The following is a 19983-nucleotide window of genomic DNA, read 5'->3' as shown; positions in this document are numbered from 1 at the left end:
TGGAATGAGTAGGTGTGTCAACTTTTGACTGGTAGAGTATACAAAAATGATATAGTGGCATTTGGGACACAGCCCTGGTAAGCCCCTGAGGGGTAGAGTGGCCCATCTCTGATGCAGTGACTTTGGGGTGAATACAGTTAATAATTAGCTAACAGACAGACAGCAGGGTTGGCTGCACATTCAAATTTATGACATAATTCAAATTTAGCGAAAATTCCAGAGCTAGCTAGTAAAAAGTAATTCTAACAACACCACAATGATGACAAAGGTTTTTCTACTAATGATTTGCCTTCTGAATGTCATTGTGTTTCCAAGCCACTAAATGCACTTTAGAGTACGTCTTCATCAGCTTCAATTAGGTAGAATTAAGTAAAACCTTCAGTTGGGTACCTGTGCTCAGGAGAATCTTCATAACAAAATTGTGAAGCAACGTGCAACCCATTAATTTCTTTCAAAGTTGTTAATTTTTAAATTATAAATACAAATGACTACCTGCAAATTGGATTGAACCCAACCCTGTCAAACAGGTAGCTATCGGACAGGTCCAGCAGGTCTGGAGTTGGACAGACAGAATGCAAGGGGGTTAAAGGATGAGAGAAAAAGAGGGAGGGGTCTGACTGGACAGGTCCTTAAAAAAGGAGAGTAGGGAGAGGTAGAACTCAACACACAGGCAGGACAGAGAGAGAGAGAGACCCAGTGAAGACCGCTGAAGATCTCCGAAGAAGTGAAGCTACAACGGAACATTTTAGAAGGTGAGATTTCAACATCTGTTCATCTAATACTGTTTCTGAATGCATGCCAAATGGCACCCTATTCCTTATATAGTGAACTACTTTTCACCAGGGCCCATAGAGCACATTTTAACCCTGGTTAAAAGTACTGCACTATATATGGAATAGGGTGCCATTTGGGGACATGCATATTCATGTGTGCTTGGCTAATCTCCTCTCTGTGGTGGAACAGATGATACTTGGTATTCCTCAGCCCTACATTAGCTGAATCCGCTCTAATGTAATAGTACTGGAATATATCCAATAAGTGGAATGGCTGGGGGTACTCCAAGAGAGGTTAGGGAAACTTACCTAGACTCTGAAGTACTCACTGACTTTGACTTGATGGCTTCTCTTTCACTGTCTGTCTTTGTGTGTGTCTCTCGCTCTCTCTTTCTCTCCCAGGAGACTATCACCATGGCAATTTTGACCATTCTTCTGCTTCTCAGTGCTGCCATTGCACTGAGCGAAGCCTTAACTCTGGATGAAGCAAGTAAGAGAGTTCACCTCACACTTTACATCATTCTTTTTTATGTTGTAGTAGGGGGGGGGGGGGGTGTGAGTGTTTGTGTGTGTGGAATGACTGATCTACAAATAATATTGAGTAGTTATTTATGATGCCAGGTGATTTGTAGATCAGTCAGTCTCAACCCACCTTGAAAGTTGGCTGCAATTTCTAACGTGCCCTGTGTCTTCTCCTTACAGATGCTATGGTGGCATTTGCAGCAGATAAAAAAAGCCCATGCCCCACAGACTGGTTCCAGTTTAATTCACGCTGCTTCACTTTTGTCCAGACTGCAAGGACATGGCCTGAAGCAGAGGTATAATGCTTACCCTCTACTGTGAATTAAAGAAGTTCAATTGAAATCAACTTGCTTATTTGGTGTGATGTTACCTTAAAGGGGATTTTGCCTTATTTTACAGGCATCACATGGATGTCCAGTATGTAAAATACTGAACCTCCCCTTTAAGTTATTGTCTAGTTACACATTTCTAGGCTTTGCAATATTTATTTAATGTGTGGAGTCAGAACTCCTGTATATTGGAACCCACAGGCCATGAGTTAAGACATAGACACTAATGTAGACACTAATATCTCGATGAGCCAATTTCAAAGAACATTAGTTGTGATGACCAATATTTGATTGTGAGAGTCCAGAACACACATTCTCACAAAGACTGGACAACTGACTAATACCTACATTATGACATGTCTTTGTCCCTGTCTATGGCTTGCTCTAGCGCCACTGTATGTCCCTTGGAGCAAACCTGGCGTCTGTGCAGAACACTGTACAGTACCTTGGAGCAAACCTGGCGTCTGTGCACAGCTCTGAGGAGTCCCAATTTCTACAGGCGGTGGTGTTGATCAAGACTGGCGATTTCCCTCTGACCTGGATTGGAGGATATGATGCTGTTCAGGCAAATGTGGAAAAGGTACCCAATTGTCATATTTAAGTAAAAGTTAAAATACCTTAATAGAAAATTACTACAGTAAAAGTGAAATGTTTACTCTACCTGAACAGTCCAGCTATAGTATACTCACAGATGAATAGGATTTTTGGTATGCTCATCAATATGTCAAGGGTCACTTGTGAAGTCAGGGCCGTACTCACAAAACGTCTCAGAAAATGAATCCTGTTCAACCTGTTTTTAGACAAAAATAACTCCCAACTTTTGGAGTGATGTTAAGACACTGCTCAGACAAACTCTGAGCCAGGAGTAAAATCAAGTCACTAACGTTTATCTCAGCTGGTAATCATGACATTTTGAGGTACGACAAAGGAAAGATAGTGATGATGCTCATTGACATGTTACAAATTATGGTGAATGGCCAATTGCAATGAGGCTTCGCCAGCTGTGAACTCTATAGCACCCTTCAGACGACCATGGTAAACATGACATTACATTAAATGTTGCAATGGTAAAACGTTTGATATAATTTTCGCCTGACAGAATCTGTTTGCATACTTAGGATAATTTCCTAATATGTTGGGATGCATTTTCTGTTTTGTTTGACCAATTCTGATATTTTAAATAATGTGATGTTGTTGACATCTTTCTGTTTTGTCAAAGACATTCAAATCAGCATTTAAAAAGGTTTAACTTTGCTCAACCTGAGCGAATATGACTTCAAGTCGGAGACCACTATGACACCAAATGTGTTTGATGGATTGCGGGAAAAGAGCAGGAATAGGCTTTTGTAAGCTACAGTCCAAGCTATGTCAAATCAAATGTATTTATATAGCCCTTCTTACATCAGCTGATATCTCAAAGTGCTGTACAGAAACCCAGCCTAAAACCCCAAACAGCAAGCAATGCAGGTGTTGAAGCACGGTGGCTAGGAAAAACTGCCTAAAAAGGCCAGAACCTAGGAAGAAACCTAGAGAGGAACCAGGCTATGAGGGGTGACCAGTCCTCTTCTGGTTGTGCCGGGTGGAGATTATAACAGAACATGGCCAAGATGTTCAAATGTTTATACATGTTTACAAATAAATGTATAAATGTTTACAAATAATAATAATCACAGTAGTTGTCGAGCAACAAGTCAGCACCTCAGGAGTAAATGTCAGTTGGCTTTTCATAGCCGATCATTTAGAGTATCTCTACTGCTCCTGCTGTAGAGAGTTGAAAACAGCATGTCTGGGACAGGTAGCACGTCCGGTGAACAGGTCAGGGTTCCATAGCCGCAGGCAGAACAGTTGAAACTGGAGCAGCAGCATGGCCAGGTGGACTAGGGACAGCAAGGAGTCATCATACCAGGTAGTCCTGAGGCATGGTCTTAGGGCTCAGGTCCTCCGAGAGACAGAGAAAGAAGAAAGAGAGAATTAGAGAGAGCATACTTAAATTCACACAGGACAATGTCTTCCAAAGGGAGCAACTGCTGTCCGCATCCAAAGATTATCCAACTTGAATAAACACTTGGAGGTTAGGACAACAGCAGTGGTGTAGCCTACGGGCGATACGGATATCACTTATTATTGATATCTACATATCTACTTATTATTGATGTGAATCACACTGCTGCTCTCTCATTTAGCTATTTGCGACATCCACATTTTTTGAAGTTGTGGGTGACTGTTCACAAATATATATATATGTGTTTTTTAACCCAATAATGGTTGAATTGAAGTTCAAGCTGTCTATCAATCATTGTTTTTGTGACTAGTGGACAGCCAGTGAAAAATGCACTCTTGCAACACCTGCACTGCGGATCCCCCATGGTGTTGTGCTCCATACTGTCAATAACTAGTTTAATTGAGGCCGAGAGCAGGGCTTTTAACTTCTCTAGGATAGGGGGACAGTCGCGTCCCACTTGGCCAAAAGCCAGGGAAATGCAGAGCGGCAAATTCAAATAAAATTATATAAAAATCTAACTCTCATTAAATCACACATGTAAGTTACTAAATTAAAGCAAAACTCGTTGTGAATCCAGCCAACATATCAAATTTTTAAAAGGCTTTTCGGTGAAAGCATAAGATGCTATTATCTGATGATAGCACAACAGTAAACAAAGTAGCATATTTCAACCCTGCAGGCGCTACACAAAACGCAGAAATAAAATATAAATCATGCCTTACCTTTGACAAGCTTCTTTTGTTGGCACTCCAATATGTCCCATAAACATCACAAATGGTCCTTTTGTTCGATTAATTCCGTCCATATATATCCAAAATGTCCATTTATTTGGCGCGTTTGATCCAGAAAAAAAGAGCTTCCAATTTGCGCAAAGTCACTACAAAATATCTCAAAAGTTACCTGTAAACTTTGCCAAAACATTTCAAAATACTTTTGTAATACACTTTAGGTATTTTTAAACCTTAATAATCGATCAAATTGAAGACGGGTCTATCTGTTTTCAATACAGGACAAGAGGAAACTAACGCTACTTTTCTAGTCTTGCCCAACTCTCAACAGCGTTACACTTATTCAAGATGGCCGTACTTCTTCATTTCACAAAGGAATAACCTCAGCCATTTTCCAACGACTGGTGACATCCAGTGTAAGAGGTAGGAACTGGAAACAAGTGCCTCAGAAATATAGTTACCCAATGAAACCTCCTTGAATAGACAGTGACCTCAATTTTTTTTTTTTTTTTCTGAATGGTTAGTCCTCGGGGTTTTGCCTGCTACATAAGTTCTGTTATACTCACAGACATGATTAAAACAGCTTTATAAACTTCAGAGTGTTTTCTATCCAAATCGACCCTTAATATGCATATCTTATATTATTGGCATGAGTAGCAGGAAGTTGAAATTGGGCACGCTATTTATCCAAAAGTGAAAATGCTGTCCCCTATTTTAATAACTCAATCTAATTTCTGATGATGATATATCAATATGTTTAACGGACACATGATCAAACTCATGCTCTTTTGATAGACTTAAATAGCTGCAAATTATCAAGATATCAAAGTGTAACCAACAAAAAAGTAAACAGTAGGCCTATAGCAAATGGAGCATATGGCATTAATTTTTCACATGCAAATAGCATTTTTTGGTAGGCTAGTGCCCAGGGCATGCCATTCCGAAAGCAGCATTTATTTTTCAACTCAAAGCAATGATCCCAATCAGTCCTTAGTTTTTAAGTTATGCTCAGGTTAAACAAGGGGTATTCTATGAATTGGAATGACTGGAAATTTGAAAGACTTTGTTCTTTGTTTCATGTAAAGATGCAGTTTAATCATATTATTATCTGTAGTATAAGCCTACATAAACAACACAAGTCAAATTAAACATTTAGGGCTATGTAAACTCTGACATTCATTTATCCTGCAAAAAATGTAGTTCAATTGGTAATATTAATTTGTCTTCTTCTAACGCCTCTTGAGCTATCATATTACATTACTGAGTTTGGGTAATCCAAAAGTTACATTACTGATTACAATTTTGAACAGGTAACTAGTAATTGTAACCGACTTACATTTACAAAGTAACCTACAGTACCTAACCCTGGGCATATGGCACTGAATCATACAGTATAATGGTTGTTAAAAGCAAAAATTTGATAATATTACTAATATTAATATATTCACAGTGGTTACTTCCATTTGACAATGCTAAATGGTTTTTCTAACAGTAGGCATCAGGTTACTTTCCGAAATGTTGCATAAATGCTTGAAAGGGCTATTATTTTTACCGAACACCATTAAAGTTTACATAGCCCCTAAATGCTTTCAATTACCCAATTCTATAAGCATGCCCAATTTAGGCTTTTTTCTAACAACATGATATTCCGCTTGAAAAAACATGGTTATTGAAATAATCGGAAACAATATGTGAGTATTTATTAGCCTAGTGGTTAGATGTATTTAGGCATATCATGTGAATAAGGCCTCATGTGAAATCATTGTCTTAAGCACAAGAGATACTGTTGCATGTAGGTCTAGATTATTTATGGGTTCATCATGTAAAAATATCAAAACATTATGTTAACAACTCCAAAGAAATGTCCTGTCTGTGGTGGAGGAAGCACTGACTCACTGCCTTTTTCTATTATCAAGACACCTGCTGGTAACTCTTAACTGGTTTGGACTGATGAGACTCATATAACCCATAAGATTAGGAGTAAAATCTCTCTATTCTCGGCACTTACAATCACTAAGTGCTGACCTAGGTTTGGAAGATCTTATAGATGCCCACTGCAGTATCAACTGACACAGTGGGTTATAGTGGGACAGCATAGTAGGCAAGATAGAGTACTATAGCATCATAATTCATACATTGTTTTAATATTTCGAAATGTTTTGGTTTTAACATTCTGGAAGTTCTGTGGCAGTGATTTCAGTTTAGAATGTTGAATCCTGCGTTACACCATTCAAATGAATGGGGATTGAACACGCTTTATATGAGCAAAAAGATAGCGAAAAGCTATTTTGCAGCAATCTAAGGTGAGTCAGTCTGTACATCAGCCTGTACATGTCAATGTTGGTTTAATGTTTGTAGCATTAACATTTCAAGAGCAGTAGATAATCAAAATATGTCCCATTGAAGCCTATGGTTATAGTTCAAAAACAACAAATAAATTACTGCAAACAACAAACACTCTTTTTCCCTTCAGACATCATTGCACGTGTGATAGAAGGGCACATGATGTACCACCATTTTTTAACATGCTGCTCAACGCTCCTCAACTTGGCAACAAAATCAATAACAATGTTGGTGTGGTGGTCAGTGGTGCTGTTTCCCCCTACTGCGGATTCCATCTTTAAACGGTTGTGTTCTAGTTATATGTGATTTCTTTGATACTGAGACCTCAGTTCTTCCTCACAGGACAGGCTATGGTTCTGGAGTGACGGATCTACATTTGATCACCAGAACTGGGCGAAAGACGAGCCCAATAACTATAACGGTGCCAGAGAGCCATGTGTTCAGATGAACTTTGGAGGTACAGTAAGCCCACTATCATTCACTGATCCATTCATCAAATTAAACGTTATTCATAGTAAGTATAACAAATAAATCTGACACACTCACACTTTTATTTGAATTTTTGTGTTTATCTGAATTGATTTGAGAGGTCATTTCTATTCTGTGTTTCCTCTTAAGGTAAACATGCCTGGAATGATGAATTATGTGGAAGGAGATATCCCTCTGTGTGCTCCATAAGGACCTGTTCAATCCATCAAACTATCAACTAAAACCAAGCATTCTACTGCGTAGTGTCAGCAACCTAACTGAAAAATGTTTATGGTAAAATCAAATACTTTATGGAGATTATTTGTTGCTGTAAAATGAAAGTTTAGTTACTTGTTGCAGACAATGTTGATGTGGTTTGTTGTCAATAAAACAGGTGTACACATTATTTTCTCTCAGGAGTCATTATTAAACATGAATGATAGTTCCAGAATTGTCAAATTCTTTGAAGTGTTTCGTTAAGATAGTCTAAGATCTGGGAGTCTGTTCAGCGGTCATTTAAATTCTTTGATATTCTTTCAATTATTCTTGGAGAATATAATTTATAATTGATTCTCTTGTATAACCAAAAAGGTTGTATTACTCCACAAACAACATGAATGTAAACAAACAATGTATATTGCTTTAAAATAAGTCAAACATTACCATGTGGTTGTCATAGACCGTTAGCGCGCTGTCTATGAAGAGGTGAGAGGTGTTACGTTTCCCTACACCATCCATTCTCTCTATACCAAGTAACGGGTCAGCTGTTTGACTGTTCTTAGAATCACAGAATGTAGCTTTTGTTTCCAAACTCTCACTGGGTATAGACATGTGTGAGTACAAGATGTGCTTGTTATAGCCAAATATATTAGAGTTGTATTGAATGGTGTGATCGTCACAGTGGGACATGTTTATTCCCTCTGTTAACAGCTATGTAGTATAATTACATCAACATGATCATGGTAATCAATACATTTAGTTTTGTTATTTGCTACTTTGTACTTGCTAAATGCTGAATGAGTGAGAATGTGAATACGATATAGTATACTATAATATTATAGCCTAGCACATCATGTTACATTACATTGGTAAACACAAAAACTGTTTCCAGTGACAAGTTGATGAGAAGACCGGTCAATAGTTATGTTGGGCAGCTGTACTTCAAACAACATCTGCCAGTTGAATAAAGACAGATTGGGACAGTAAGTTTCATTCTGGATTTTCTACTCAAAATGTAGGGTTATTTCTTTGGTATGTACAAAACTTCACAATGTAATTTTACATTGACATCATTATTGAAAGATTATTAATGAGATCCTATGTACGTTATATATTGTCATCAATAATGATGAAAGCCTATGTATAATTGTAGGCTTCATGGGACGTGAACACTCATCAAATGACACTTGAAGATAACGTGCCAACCACTGGTCTACTAACCCATGTTTATGACAGACAGGAGACAGTACAGGCAGACAGTCTCAGGCGGGATGACATCACAATGGCTACTAGAACTCACCTGCAGCTCACTTCTGCTACATTCACACCTCCAGGGGGCCCACATTGATTATATTAGTCTCTCTCACTCAGATATCATATTAACATGGCAAAATATGTAAAATTGCAGGAAATGTGCTTTAAAACTGCAAACATTTCTCTCCACCCTATGGCAAAATGTGTACAATTGCAGGAAATGTGTTATGAAATTGGAAAATCTTATCTTCGCCCCATGGCAAACTGCTTGGAATTGCCACAAACTTTCTTTAAACCTGCAACATTTTCCTGTTGTCATTTTAAGTTCCTATGAAACTGCTACGTTTCTGACCAAGTGCATCATTGAAACAATCTGTCAGTCCCCGCGCTACATTATTACATGTTTGATCCATGTACAAATAGGCACAAGGGAATACGTCTGTAAGGTATAACTTTCCCTTAATCAGAATCTAGTTACCAAATAATGATTCATTAGTCCAACACATTGTGTATGTATATGTTTTAATCAAAGAATAATTCCACAACACAAACTACTAAAACATTTCTGCACCACATGTACAGTTGAAGTCGGAAGTTTTAAATACACTTAGGTTGGAGTCATTAAAACTCGTTTTTCGACCACTCCACATATTTCTTGTTAACAAACTATAGTTTTGGCAGTCGGTTAGGACATCTACTTTGTGCATGACACAAGTCATTTTTCCAGGATAGCACACATGACATCACCACCTTAACCTCAGCTTTGCAGGAGTCCTTTTTTTTTCCATTTTAGCAGACGTTCTTATCCAGAGGAATTAGGGTTAATTGCTTTTCTCAATGGCACATCAACAGATTGTTTACCAACACTCTTAAAGGCTAGGCTACCTGCCAGGTCCTTCAATGTGCAAAAGAATACTGGCCAAATTAATTTCCCAAAAGCAATCTGGTACATAAATTTGTGTTAAGTAATAATTTGTTAATTCATTCTCAAAGGGTATATGCTAACAAGGCTTGTGGATAGATGCTCATACACATGCTCTGCTACGACCCTTTTTAGCCAGTCTCAAAAGCTAAACATTTTCCAAAAGCATTTGAGAGAGAGAGAGAGATCCCTGTTTGAAAAACTAGGGCTATATTGAGACACCAGTATTTAGTCGGTGGTAACTTGTGGAATAGACACCGGCTGGAATGCGGATTTATCCAATCAGCATTCAGGATTAGACCCACCCATTGAATAATATTGTATAATATCACATTGTAGCCTATTGTAGCACATTGTAGCCACATACTTTATGTCAAATCAGAGAGAAGGTTTTATTGCATCATCAAACTTCCTTCAAACACCAAATAGCACCAGCCTGGGTCTATGAGGATCTATGCACTCAAAAAAATATTTGGGTTAAAATCAACCCAATTTGTGTTATTTGGTAACCCAGCGCTGGGTAATAATTGGACAGAACATGCTCATTTTTTCCCAGCCAGTTGGGTTGGGTGAATAACCCTACATTTTGTGTTGTTGGGTTAAAACATGGGTTAATTTCAGCAGCTGGGTCTTGTTAAATGTAATCCAAAGGTTATTTTCAGGAAGTGTGTTTTTTTAGACTTTCCAGTAGTACCATCTTAAGTTGGTACACTGCAAATGTCAATGTTCACTAAATATGTTAGCACATTACATATTCTAATATGATATTAATAAATGTGTATTTACATATTGTATTAAAGTGGTATTTATCCCAATGTTGGGATTTGCATACTAGTAGGCTCTAAGGAACTCATGTGTAAGATACAGATGTGTTGAGATGTGTAAGCCTTATTAAAGCTACAAAACTGTCAGTGTTCAACCTTAAACAGTGATAACACTACAACATAACAGATGATCCTGTTAGCAATTTATTTTCTTCTTCAATAACACAAACTTCAAAGCAAATCAGGGGAAAAAAATAGGTTTATTCAGAGAGGACAAATCAAGATGTTATGCTGGGAGTCAGATGTTCAGTCTCCCCTGTCCTCAGCTTTTCCCCAATGAACAAAGGAACAGGATGCCATGTTTAACCCCCCACCCTAGCCTGGGGTTGACCAATCAGAAGTCTTTGCAGGACAACTTGCCCAATGACCAAATAACAAGTATCCAACTCCAGACTCAATGTACAGACCAATAAAAATGTTGCCCACGTAGCACACATCACTCTCATCACTCTCGAGTTCGGGAGTGACATTCCACAGATTCTGAACAGATGTTGAACTGAAACCCAACTCCTATTTACAATTTTTAGTCCTCTCAAACTCTGTGTTGTGTATTTATCTTCAAAATATTCTTACAATCCAGAATGACATTTTCTCTCATGGGTGGCCAAAAGTTACTATCTGAAAGCCAAGCTCCTACTAAACTACACATCCAGTCAACTGATCTGACCCTCTGAGTCATAGCTCAATAATCCAGCATCAACAACTAAGCATCAACAACGCAACCACGTCACCCAATGCCTGCAACCCAGCAGTTGGGTCATCCAGACAACCCAGCATTGTTTTTAGTCTAGGCAGCCAGATTACAGATGCCAGATCATTTTGATGATCTATGAAAATGAGGCGAGTATGATATATTTGCAAAATAGCAGTCATAACCATTAGCATTAAAAAGTAGCCCTTTTTAATATGAAACTTCTAATGGGATGCAAACAATTACGATTGTCTGCAGGCAATTCCTTCTTGTGAATGATATTCTATTAATTGCATTTACAAGCCTACAAGTGAACATGTCAAAATAGCATACACACCGCATGGATCTAAAATGTCTGTGAAAATGTCAATATAGGTACGCAACAAATACATTCTACAAATGTTTTGAAAAGATTCCTAAATGTTTTATCAAATCCTTCTAAATCAATGTTGATGTAATAGGAGTTGTCACCCTATGCTCTAGGACTAGCCAGAATACTTTGCTGCAGTCTACAAAACAAGCAAACTCATTAGAATGTATCTCCAGCAGTGCTCTCAGGAGGTGGCCCATCTAATTCATTCAGGCTCAACATTCCTTATGTTACCATTGCCCCAGGTGTATGAAGAGAACAGGGGGGAATCAACATGCAAATCAAGAAGCCGCCCCTGTTATCCACCTGTACCAGGACCTGAAAAGATACTGCATGTATCAGGCTGCATACAGAATCCCCCAGGGACAGATACCACAGGGTCACATTTCAGTTTGAGAAGTCAACCAGTTCTGGGATAACACTAACACACTTAATAAAATATGTTACCAGGAAGTCTCTGTTTAAAGACCAACTCTAGTGGAGACATTACTGTGATTTGTCATGTGGTTTCCCTGAAAAGTGACATTTCTGATGGGGGTTTGATGCCGTTGGGTGCATATGAAAATGTATATTGATGTGCCTGCAAGGAAGTTAGTGTAGACTTGGCAAGCATCTTTGTTTAACCATATGTTTTCAATAAAATCTACTTTGTAGTAAGGAATTGCCTAAATTTCCCCAACTAAGAGCATGTTTGTGGTTAGCCAATCCAGTGTCAAAGATAGCAAGACTGACCCTCCCTCCTCTGATTGGTTATCATGGTGCAACTTCAATCAGACATTGATAAATATTAAGAGGAAATAAATAATGATGGAATTCTTAGCCATAGCCTCTGCTTGTTTCATGGATTTTGCTGCTATACCTTCCATGTTGACCCATAGTGTCAACACTCACCCATGCAAAGCTAACTATCAAAGGTACTTTTAATGCAACACTTCAAAAGACCTGAAAATAATATATTTGTGGTATTGGTTTACAGAGGTTAAGAAGGTTCATTGAACCATCAAGATCTAAGTGTAGCCACATGATGTTGAAAAAGAGACAGGGGAACGAACTGCCACTAAAATAGCAGTGCCATTATGCTTCTGTGTGTTATCAGTGATGGACGAGAAAGCAGGATATCAATTCTTAATCTCTCCCTGCTGGCCTTAGTTACACGCCCTCAGCAGCGGACTGCGGAAAATGGTTTCTGCCTTTTGGCTCAAGCTGAGCAGTGTGCTCACAGGTGAAGCATGCGTGTTGCCAGAGTGGGGCCTTTTACTGCCAGTGGTGTCTTCTGCCTCAACATGAGCGTTGCCAGAGTTGGGCCTTTTACTGCCAGCGGTGTCTTCTGCCTCAACATGCATGTTGCCAGAGTGGGGCCTTTTACTGGCAGCGGTGTCTTCTGCCTCAACATGAGCGTTGCCAGAGTGGGGCCTTTTACTGCCAGCGGTGTCTTCTGCCTCAACATGAGTGTTGCCAGAGTGGGGCCTTTTACTGCCAGCGGTGTCTTCTGCCTCAACATGAGTGTTGCCAGAGTTGGGCCTTTTACTGCCAGCGGTGTCTTCTGCCTCAACATGAGTGTTGCCAGAGTTGGGCCTTTTACTGCCAGCGGTGTCTTCTGCCTCAACATGAGCGTTGCCAGAGTTGGGCCTTTTACTGCCAGCGGTGTCTTCTGCCTCAACATGAGCGTTGCCAGAGTTGGGCCTTTTACTGCCAGCGGTGTCTTCTGCCTCAACATGAGCGTTGCCAGAGTTGGGCCTTTTACTGCCAGCGGTGTCTTCTGCCTCAACATGAGCGTTGCCAGAGTTGGGCCTTTTACTGCCAGCGGTGTCTTCTGCCTCAACATGAGCGTTGCCAGAGTTGGGCCTTTTACTGCTAGCGGTGTCTTCTGCCTCAACATGCGTGTTGCCAGAGTGGGGCCTTTTACCAGCACCGGTGTCTTCTGCCTCAGTATTGTTCTATTCTGAGAGGATGACAAGTTCAAATACGGTTCTGGATGCATGGCATGCACATACACCCTCCCCTTAACAATCTTACAGAATCAACTAAACCCACTGGTTTTGACCTACATATTGTGGAGATTAACTGTCAACTACAGACAGTGTAAATCCCACTGTAAAAAAAAAGAAGAAAATATATTGCTTCTGAGATGCAGGTTTGACTATTTCAAATGTGTATGGTCATGTCAGTTCACATGAAGGTAGGAGATAAAAAAGGGCACTCCACATCTCATCTTTAAATCAGAGCAAACCTTTCTACTGTCATTCAGAGCACAAATCAACTATCAAAGTGATTTAGAACATGGCATATTCATCTACCAGTATGATTAATTCAATACAAGTAGCCTTGAAGGAGATCAAAGGGCAGGCCCCTTTGCAGCCAAACCCAACTGGAGAATTGGGCTTGAAGATCAAATTGGGTTTGACTAGCCGGTTCTATTTCCATGGGAGTCTAACTGTAAAGCCTCTCAGTAGGTCATTAGCAAAAGAGAGTGCCTCTGGACAGTGTAGATGAGGTGGTCCGTTAGTAATGAGGAAAGAGATGGATGATCCCTGGACTTCATCCAGAAGTAAGGGAAGCTTTAGGTCAACTACAGAACTGAACAGATTGGAAAGTATTGCCTGCAATGTGAGAAGAGGTTACTGTAACAAAGATGGGCCCCATTTTGACTGTGTAAATAAGCCCGAAATAAATTTGAGTGGCGGAGAGAAAAATGTGCAGTTTTAAAGTTAATGTCCTGCAATTCTACACAGTGTCCATGGGGCGTAGAGGAAATGTTGCAGTTTTAATGCAAATGTTCTGCAATTCGACACATTTTTCCATTGGGCAGAAAGAACATTTTGCGGTTTTAAAACAAATTACATATAATTCTACTAAATTTGCCTTGTCATGGGGTTGAGAAAATAATTCAGTTTAAAGGTACTTTTCTGCAGTTCTACAAATGTTTGCATGGGATAGAGGAAAAATATTGCAGTTTTTTAAAGCTAATTTCCTGCGATGCTTTACATTTTGCCATGACGTATGCCATGTTCATCTGATATCTGAGTGAGAGTGACTAACAAAATCAATGGTGGCCCCCTGGAGGTGAGCGCCCCTGGGCACGTGCCTTGCATGCCCGGTCAGTATTTCAGCCACGATTAGTGCAAGGTTTATGATAGCTGGCTACACTAATACTTAGCCATCTGTAAAATATTTTTTTGACATGGGCTAATTAAGTGACTGTCATTGACTGACATAAGAGGAAAACTGCTGATGCACTAACACATTTGGAAATAAGTTGAGCCCCCAACTGACTTCCTGAAAAGCTTAGGGGCTCCTTATCAGCCACTTATGTCTAGAAACGGAAAACAAAATTACAAGTCAGGTGTTTTCAGGATGCTTTGAACGTTGAATGAACATTCAAAACTTGACGATTTGGTTTGAAGTACAAAACAAGATACTTGAGGCATTTCAATATATCCGTATCTTACTTGTATTACTTACAACACTGTACAGGACATAGCTTAAAACAAGTACAGTGGGGAGGACAAGTATTTGATACACTGCCGATATTGCAGGTTTTCCTACTTACAAAGCATGTAGAGGTCTGTAATTATAATAATAGGTACACTTCAACTGTGAGAGACGGAATCTAAAACAAAAATCCAGAAAATCACATTGTATAAATTTTAAGTAATTAATTTGCATTTTATTGCATGACATAAGTATTTGATACATCAGAAAAGCAGAACTTAATATTTGGTACCGAAACCTTTGTTTGCAATTACAGAGGTCATTATACGTTTCCTGTAGTTCTTGACCAGGTTTGCATACACTGCAGCAGGGATTTTGGCCCACTCCTCCATAAGGACCTTCTCCAGATCCTTCAGGTTTCGGGGCTGTCGCTGGGCAATACGGACTTTCAGCTCCCTCCAAAGATTTTCTATTGGGTTCAGGTCTGGAGACTGGCTAGGCCACTCCAAGACCCTGAGATGCTTCTGGCTGTGTGTTTCGGGTTGTTGTCAGGCTGGAAGACCCAGCCACGACCCATCTTCAAAGCTCTAACTGAGGGAAGGAGGTTGTTGGCCAAGATCTTGCGATACATGGCCCCATTCATCCTCCCCTCAATACGGTGCAGTCGTCCTGTCCCTTTTGCAGAAAAGCATCCCCAAAGAATGATGTTTCCACCTCCATGCTTCACGGTTGGGATGGTGTTCTTGGGGTTGTACTCATCCTTCTTCTTCCTCCAAACACGGCGAGTGGAGTTTAGACCAAAAAGCTCTATTTTTGTCTCATCAGACCACGTGACCTTCTCCCATTCCTCCTCTGGATCATCCAGATTGTCATTGGAAAACTTCAGACGGGCCTGGACATGCGCTGGCTTGAGCAGGGGGACCTTGCGTGCGCTGCAGGATTTTAATCCATGACGGCGTAGTGTGTTACTAATGGATTTCTTTGAGACTGTGGTCCCAGCTCTCTTCAGGTCATTGACCAGGTCCTGCCGTGTAATTCTGGGCTGATCCCTCACCTTCCTCATGATCATTGATTCCCATCGAGCTGAGATCTTGCATGGAGCCCCAGACCGAGGGTGATTGACCGTCATCTTGAACTTCTTCCATTTTCTAATAATTGCACCAACAGTTGTTGCCTTCTCGCCAAGCTGCTTGCCTATTGTCCTGTAGCCCATCCCAGCCTTGTGCAGGTCTACAATTGTTTCCCTGATGTCCTTACACAGCTCTCTGGTCTTGGCCATTGTTGAGAGGTTGGAGTCTGTTTGATTGAGTGTGTGGACAGGTGTCTTTTATACAGGTAACGAGTTCAAACAGGTGCAGTTAATACAGGTAATGAGTGGAGAACAGGAGGGATTCTTAAAGAAAAACTAACAGGTCTGTGAGAGCCAGGAATTCTTACTGGTTGGTAGGTGATCAAATACTTATGTTATGCAATAAAATTCTAATTAATTACTGAAAAATCATACAATGTGATTTTATGGATTTTTGTTTTAGATTCCGTCTCTCACATTTGAAGTGTACCTATGATAAAAATGACAGACCTCTACATGCTTTGTAAGTGGGAAAACCTGCAAAATCGGCAGGTTCTCTCCACTGTAGATGTAGATGCAAACCTTGGAATTAGTGGAATAAATGAAGAAGTATGGAAAATAACAGTAGTTTTCTTGCTGACACAAGCACACCAATTACCCTACCCATCACCCATTGTAAGGAATTATCATTTTCCCCCCTGACTTATACAGTATTAGCTATTGAGAAATACCAAATAAAGTTCAACAGGAAAATGTGGGTAGGTCAAGGTTGGAGGCAAAAATGCTGACTGGTGCCTGCATTTCTTAAATTTTGTATTATTGTTCATTGATATATGTTAAATATACCACCAAATGTTGTTTTGTTTTTAATTCAGGGACCTAGGAAATTCTTGTTTTAAACTAATTTGATTAGAAACACCTTACGTGTATAAATTCCTGTATGTCTCTTGAAATAATTGAGATAGTGGTTGCCTGACCCAGAATAAAGTCACATCGTTCTGAGCTCCGTATGCTGTCTTGTCTTATCTTGATGTTCCACTCTACGAACTCTCCAAATGGTGTGTTACACTTCCAAAGCCTTTTTGGATTCCTCAACTTTTGAAGATCGTAACTCAGCCTCACAGAGACGAACTGAAAATATCCACAGATGCATCAGAGACGCGTCTTTCTTGTGGAATGTTTGTTTCTAGCCTAAAGCAAAGAACAGGGCTATTATAGATCGCTTCATATAATCGGAATACATTTTTTCCATGTAAAATATTTACATCAAATCAAATTGTTTTGGTCGCAGATGCTATTGTGGGTATAGCAAAATGCTTCAAAATGCTTAATTTTATTTTTTTATTTTACCCTTTATTTGTACTGGTTTTTCTCATTGAGGTAACATCTCTTTTCCAAGGGATACCTGGTCCAATAGCAGCAAGGGGAACAACGTTTCAGACAAAACAACTTACATACACTAACACAACATTAAGCAAAACTATAAACCATAAAGTACAACAAAAACATATTACGTAAAAAACACGAAAGTCTTAAAGACAATGTCCTAAAGACAATTACACTCTTCTATGATATATACAGTACATCGATCAAGTGTTTAAACTCCACCAACGAAACTAGATCATCAAATAGCTCCGACAGTGCAGTAATATGTAACAAGTACTTTCTAACAAATTACACAACATATACGCAATACACAAATCTAAGTAGGAATGAATTAAGACTATATACATATGGACGAGCGATGTCAGAGCGGAACGAACTAAGATACAGTAGAATAGGAGAGAAATACAGTATATACATATTAGATGAGTAACGCAAGATATGTAAACATTATTAAGTAGCTAACATACCGTAGAATAGTATAGAATACAGCATATACATATGAGATGAGTAATGCCAGATATGTAAAGATTATTAAAGTGACTAGTGTTCCATTTCTTAAAGTGGCCAGTGATTCCTAGTCTTCGCCTATAGGCAGCAGCCTCTAATGTGCTAGTGATGGCTGTTTAACAGTCTGATGGCCTTGAGATAGAAGCTGTTGTTCAGACTCTCGGTCCCAGCTTTGATGCACCTGTACTGACCTCGCCCTCTGGATGATAATGGGGTGAACAGGCAGTGGCTTGGGTGGTTGATGTCCTTGATGATCTTTTTGGCCTTCCCGTGACATTGGGTGCTGTAGGTGTCCTGGAGGGCAAGTAGTTTGCCCCTGGTAATGTGCTGGGCATACCGCACCACCCTCTGGAGACCCTTGTGGTTGCAGGTGGTGGAGTTGCCGTATCAGGTGGGATACAGCCTGACAGGAAGCTTTCAATTGTGCGTCTGTAAAAATTTGTGAGGGTTTTAGGTGACAAGCCACATTTCTTTAGCTTCCTGAGGTTGAAGAGGCTCTGTTGTGCCTTCTTCACTACACTGTCTGTGTGGGTGGTCCATTTCAGTTTATCAGTGATGTGTATGCCAAGAAACTGGAAGCTTTCCACCTTCTCCACTGCTGTCCCGTCAATGTAGATAGGGGCTGCAGCCACTGCTGTTTCCTGAAGTCCACGATCATCTTCGTTGTTTTGTTGACATTGAGTGAGAGGTTCTTTTCCTGGCACCACACTCCCAGAGTCCTCACCTTCTCCCTGTAGGCTGTCTCGTCATCGTTGGTAATCAAGCCTACTACTGTTGTGTCTTCTGCAAACTTGATGATTGAGTTGGAGGCGTGCTTGGTCACGCAGTCATGGGTGAACAAGGAGTACAGAAGGGGGCTGAGCACGTACCCTTCTGTGGCCCCAGTGTTGAGAATCAGCGGAGCAGAGGGGAATTTTCCTATCTTCACCATCTGGGTGCGGCTCATCAGGAAGTCCAGGACACTGTTGCACAGGGCGGGGTTCAGACCCAGGGCATCAAGCTTAATGATGAGCTTGGAGGGTGCTATGGTGTTGAATGCTGAGCTATAGTCAATAAACAGCATTCTTCCATAGGTATTCCTCTTGTCCAGATGGGATAGGCCCGTGTACAAGGTGATGACGATTGCATCGTCTGTGGATCACTTGGGGCGGTAAGCAAATTGAAGTGGGTCTAGGGTGGCAAGTAAGGTAGAGGTGATATTATCATTGACTAGACTCTCAAAGCACTTCATGATGACAGCGGTGTGTGCTATGAGGCGATAGTCATTAAGTTCAGTTACTTTTGCCTTCTTGGGAACAGGAACAATGGTGGCCATCTTGAAACATGTGGGGACAGCAGAATGGGATGGAGAGAGATTGAATGTAAACACACCAGCCAGCTGGACGTCGGTATCAGCGATGTGGCTGGTTTTCCTTTTGTAGTCCATGATTGTCTGTAGTCCCTGCCACATATGCGGTGTTCCTCAAGGTTCTGTTATAGGACCACTATTGTTTTCACTATATATTTTACCTCTTGGGGATGTCATTTGAAAACACAACGTTAACTTTCACTGCTATGCGGATGACACACAGCTGTACATTTCAATGAAACATGGTGAAGCCCCAAAATTGCCCTAGCTAGAAGCATGTGTTTCAGACATAAGGAAGTGGATGGCTGCAAACTTTCTACTTTTAAATTTGGACAAAACAGAGATGCTTGTTCTGGGTCCCAAGAAACAAAGAGATCTTCTGTTGAATCTGACAATTAATCTTAATGGTTGTACAGTCGTCTCAAATAAAACTGTGAAGGACCTCGGCGTTACTCTGGACCCTGATCTCTCATTTGAAGAACATATCAAGACCATTTCAAGGACAGCTTTTTTCCATCTACGTAACATTGCAAAAATCAGAAACTTTCTGTCCAAAAATGATGCAGAAAAATTTATCCATGCTTTTGTCACTTCTAGGTTAGACTACTGCAATGCTCTACTTTCCGGGCTACCCGGATAAAGCACTAAATAAACTTCAGTTAGTGCTAAATACGGCTGCTAGAATCCTGACTAGAACCCAAAAATGTGATGATATTAATTCAGTGCTAGCCTCCCTACACTGGCTTCCTGTCAAAGCAAGGGCAGATTTCAAGGTTTTACTGCTAACCTACAAAGC

The 19983-nt window shown here is 40.1% G+C and overlaps 1 protein-coding gene across 1 annotated transcript; it reads left to right on the top strand.

Moving 5' to 3' along the window:
• LOC109897451 (ladderlectin-like) lies at nt 1-7571 on the top strand. Its single transcript, XM_020491941.2, has 6 exons — nt 1-752; nt 1176-1263; nt 1476-1591; nt 2013-2204; nt 7040-7154; nt 7316-7571. The coding sequence occupies exons 2-6, from the start codon at nt 1188-1190 to the stop codon at nt 7405-7407; spliced, it is 591 nt and encodes a 196-aa protein (XP_020347530.2). The 5' UTR covers nt 1-752; nt 1176-1187; the 3' UTR covers nt 7408-7571.
• The last annotated feature ends 12412 nt before the right edge of the window (nt 7572-19983 follow it).

This window comes from Oncorhynchus kisutch, linkage group LG10 (assembly GCF_002021735.2).
Source record: "Oncorhynchus kisutch isolate 150728-3 linkage group LG10, Okis_V2, whole genome shotgun sequence".
Classification (NCBI taxonomy): Eukaryota; Metazoa; Chordata; class Actinopteri; order Salmoniformes; family Salmonidae; genus Oncorhynchus; species Oncorhynchus kisutch.
This window is presented reverse-complemented; position numbering and strand designations above follow the sequence as displayed.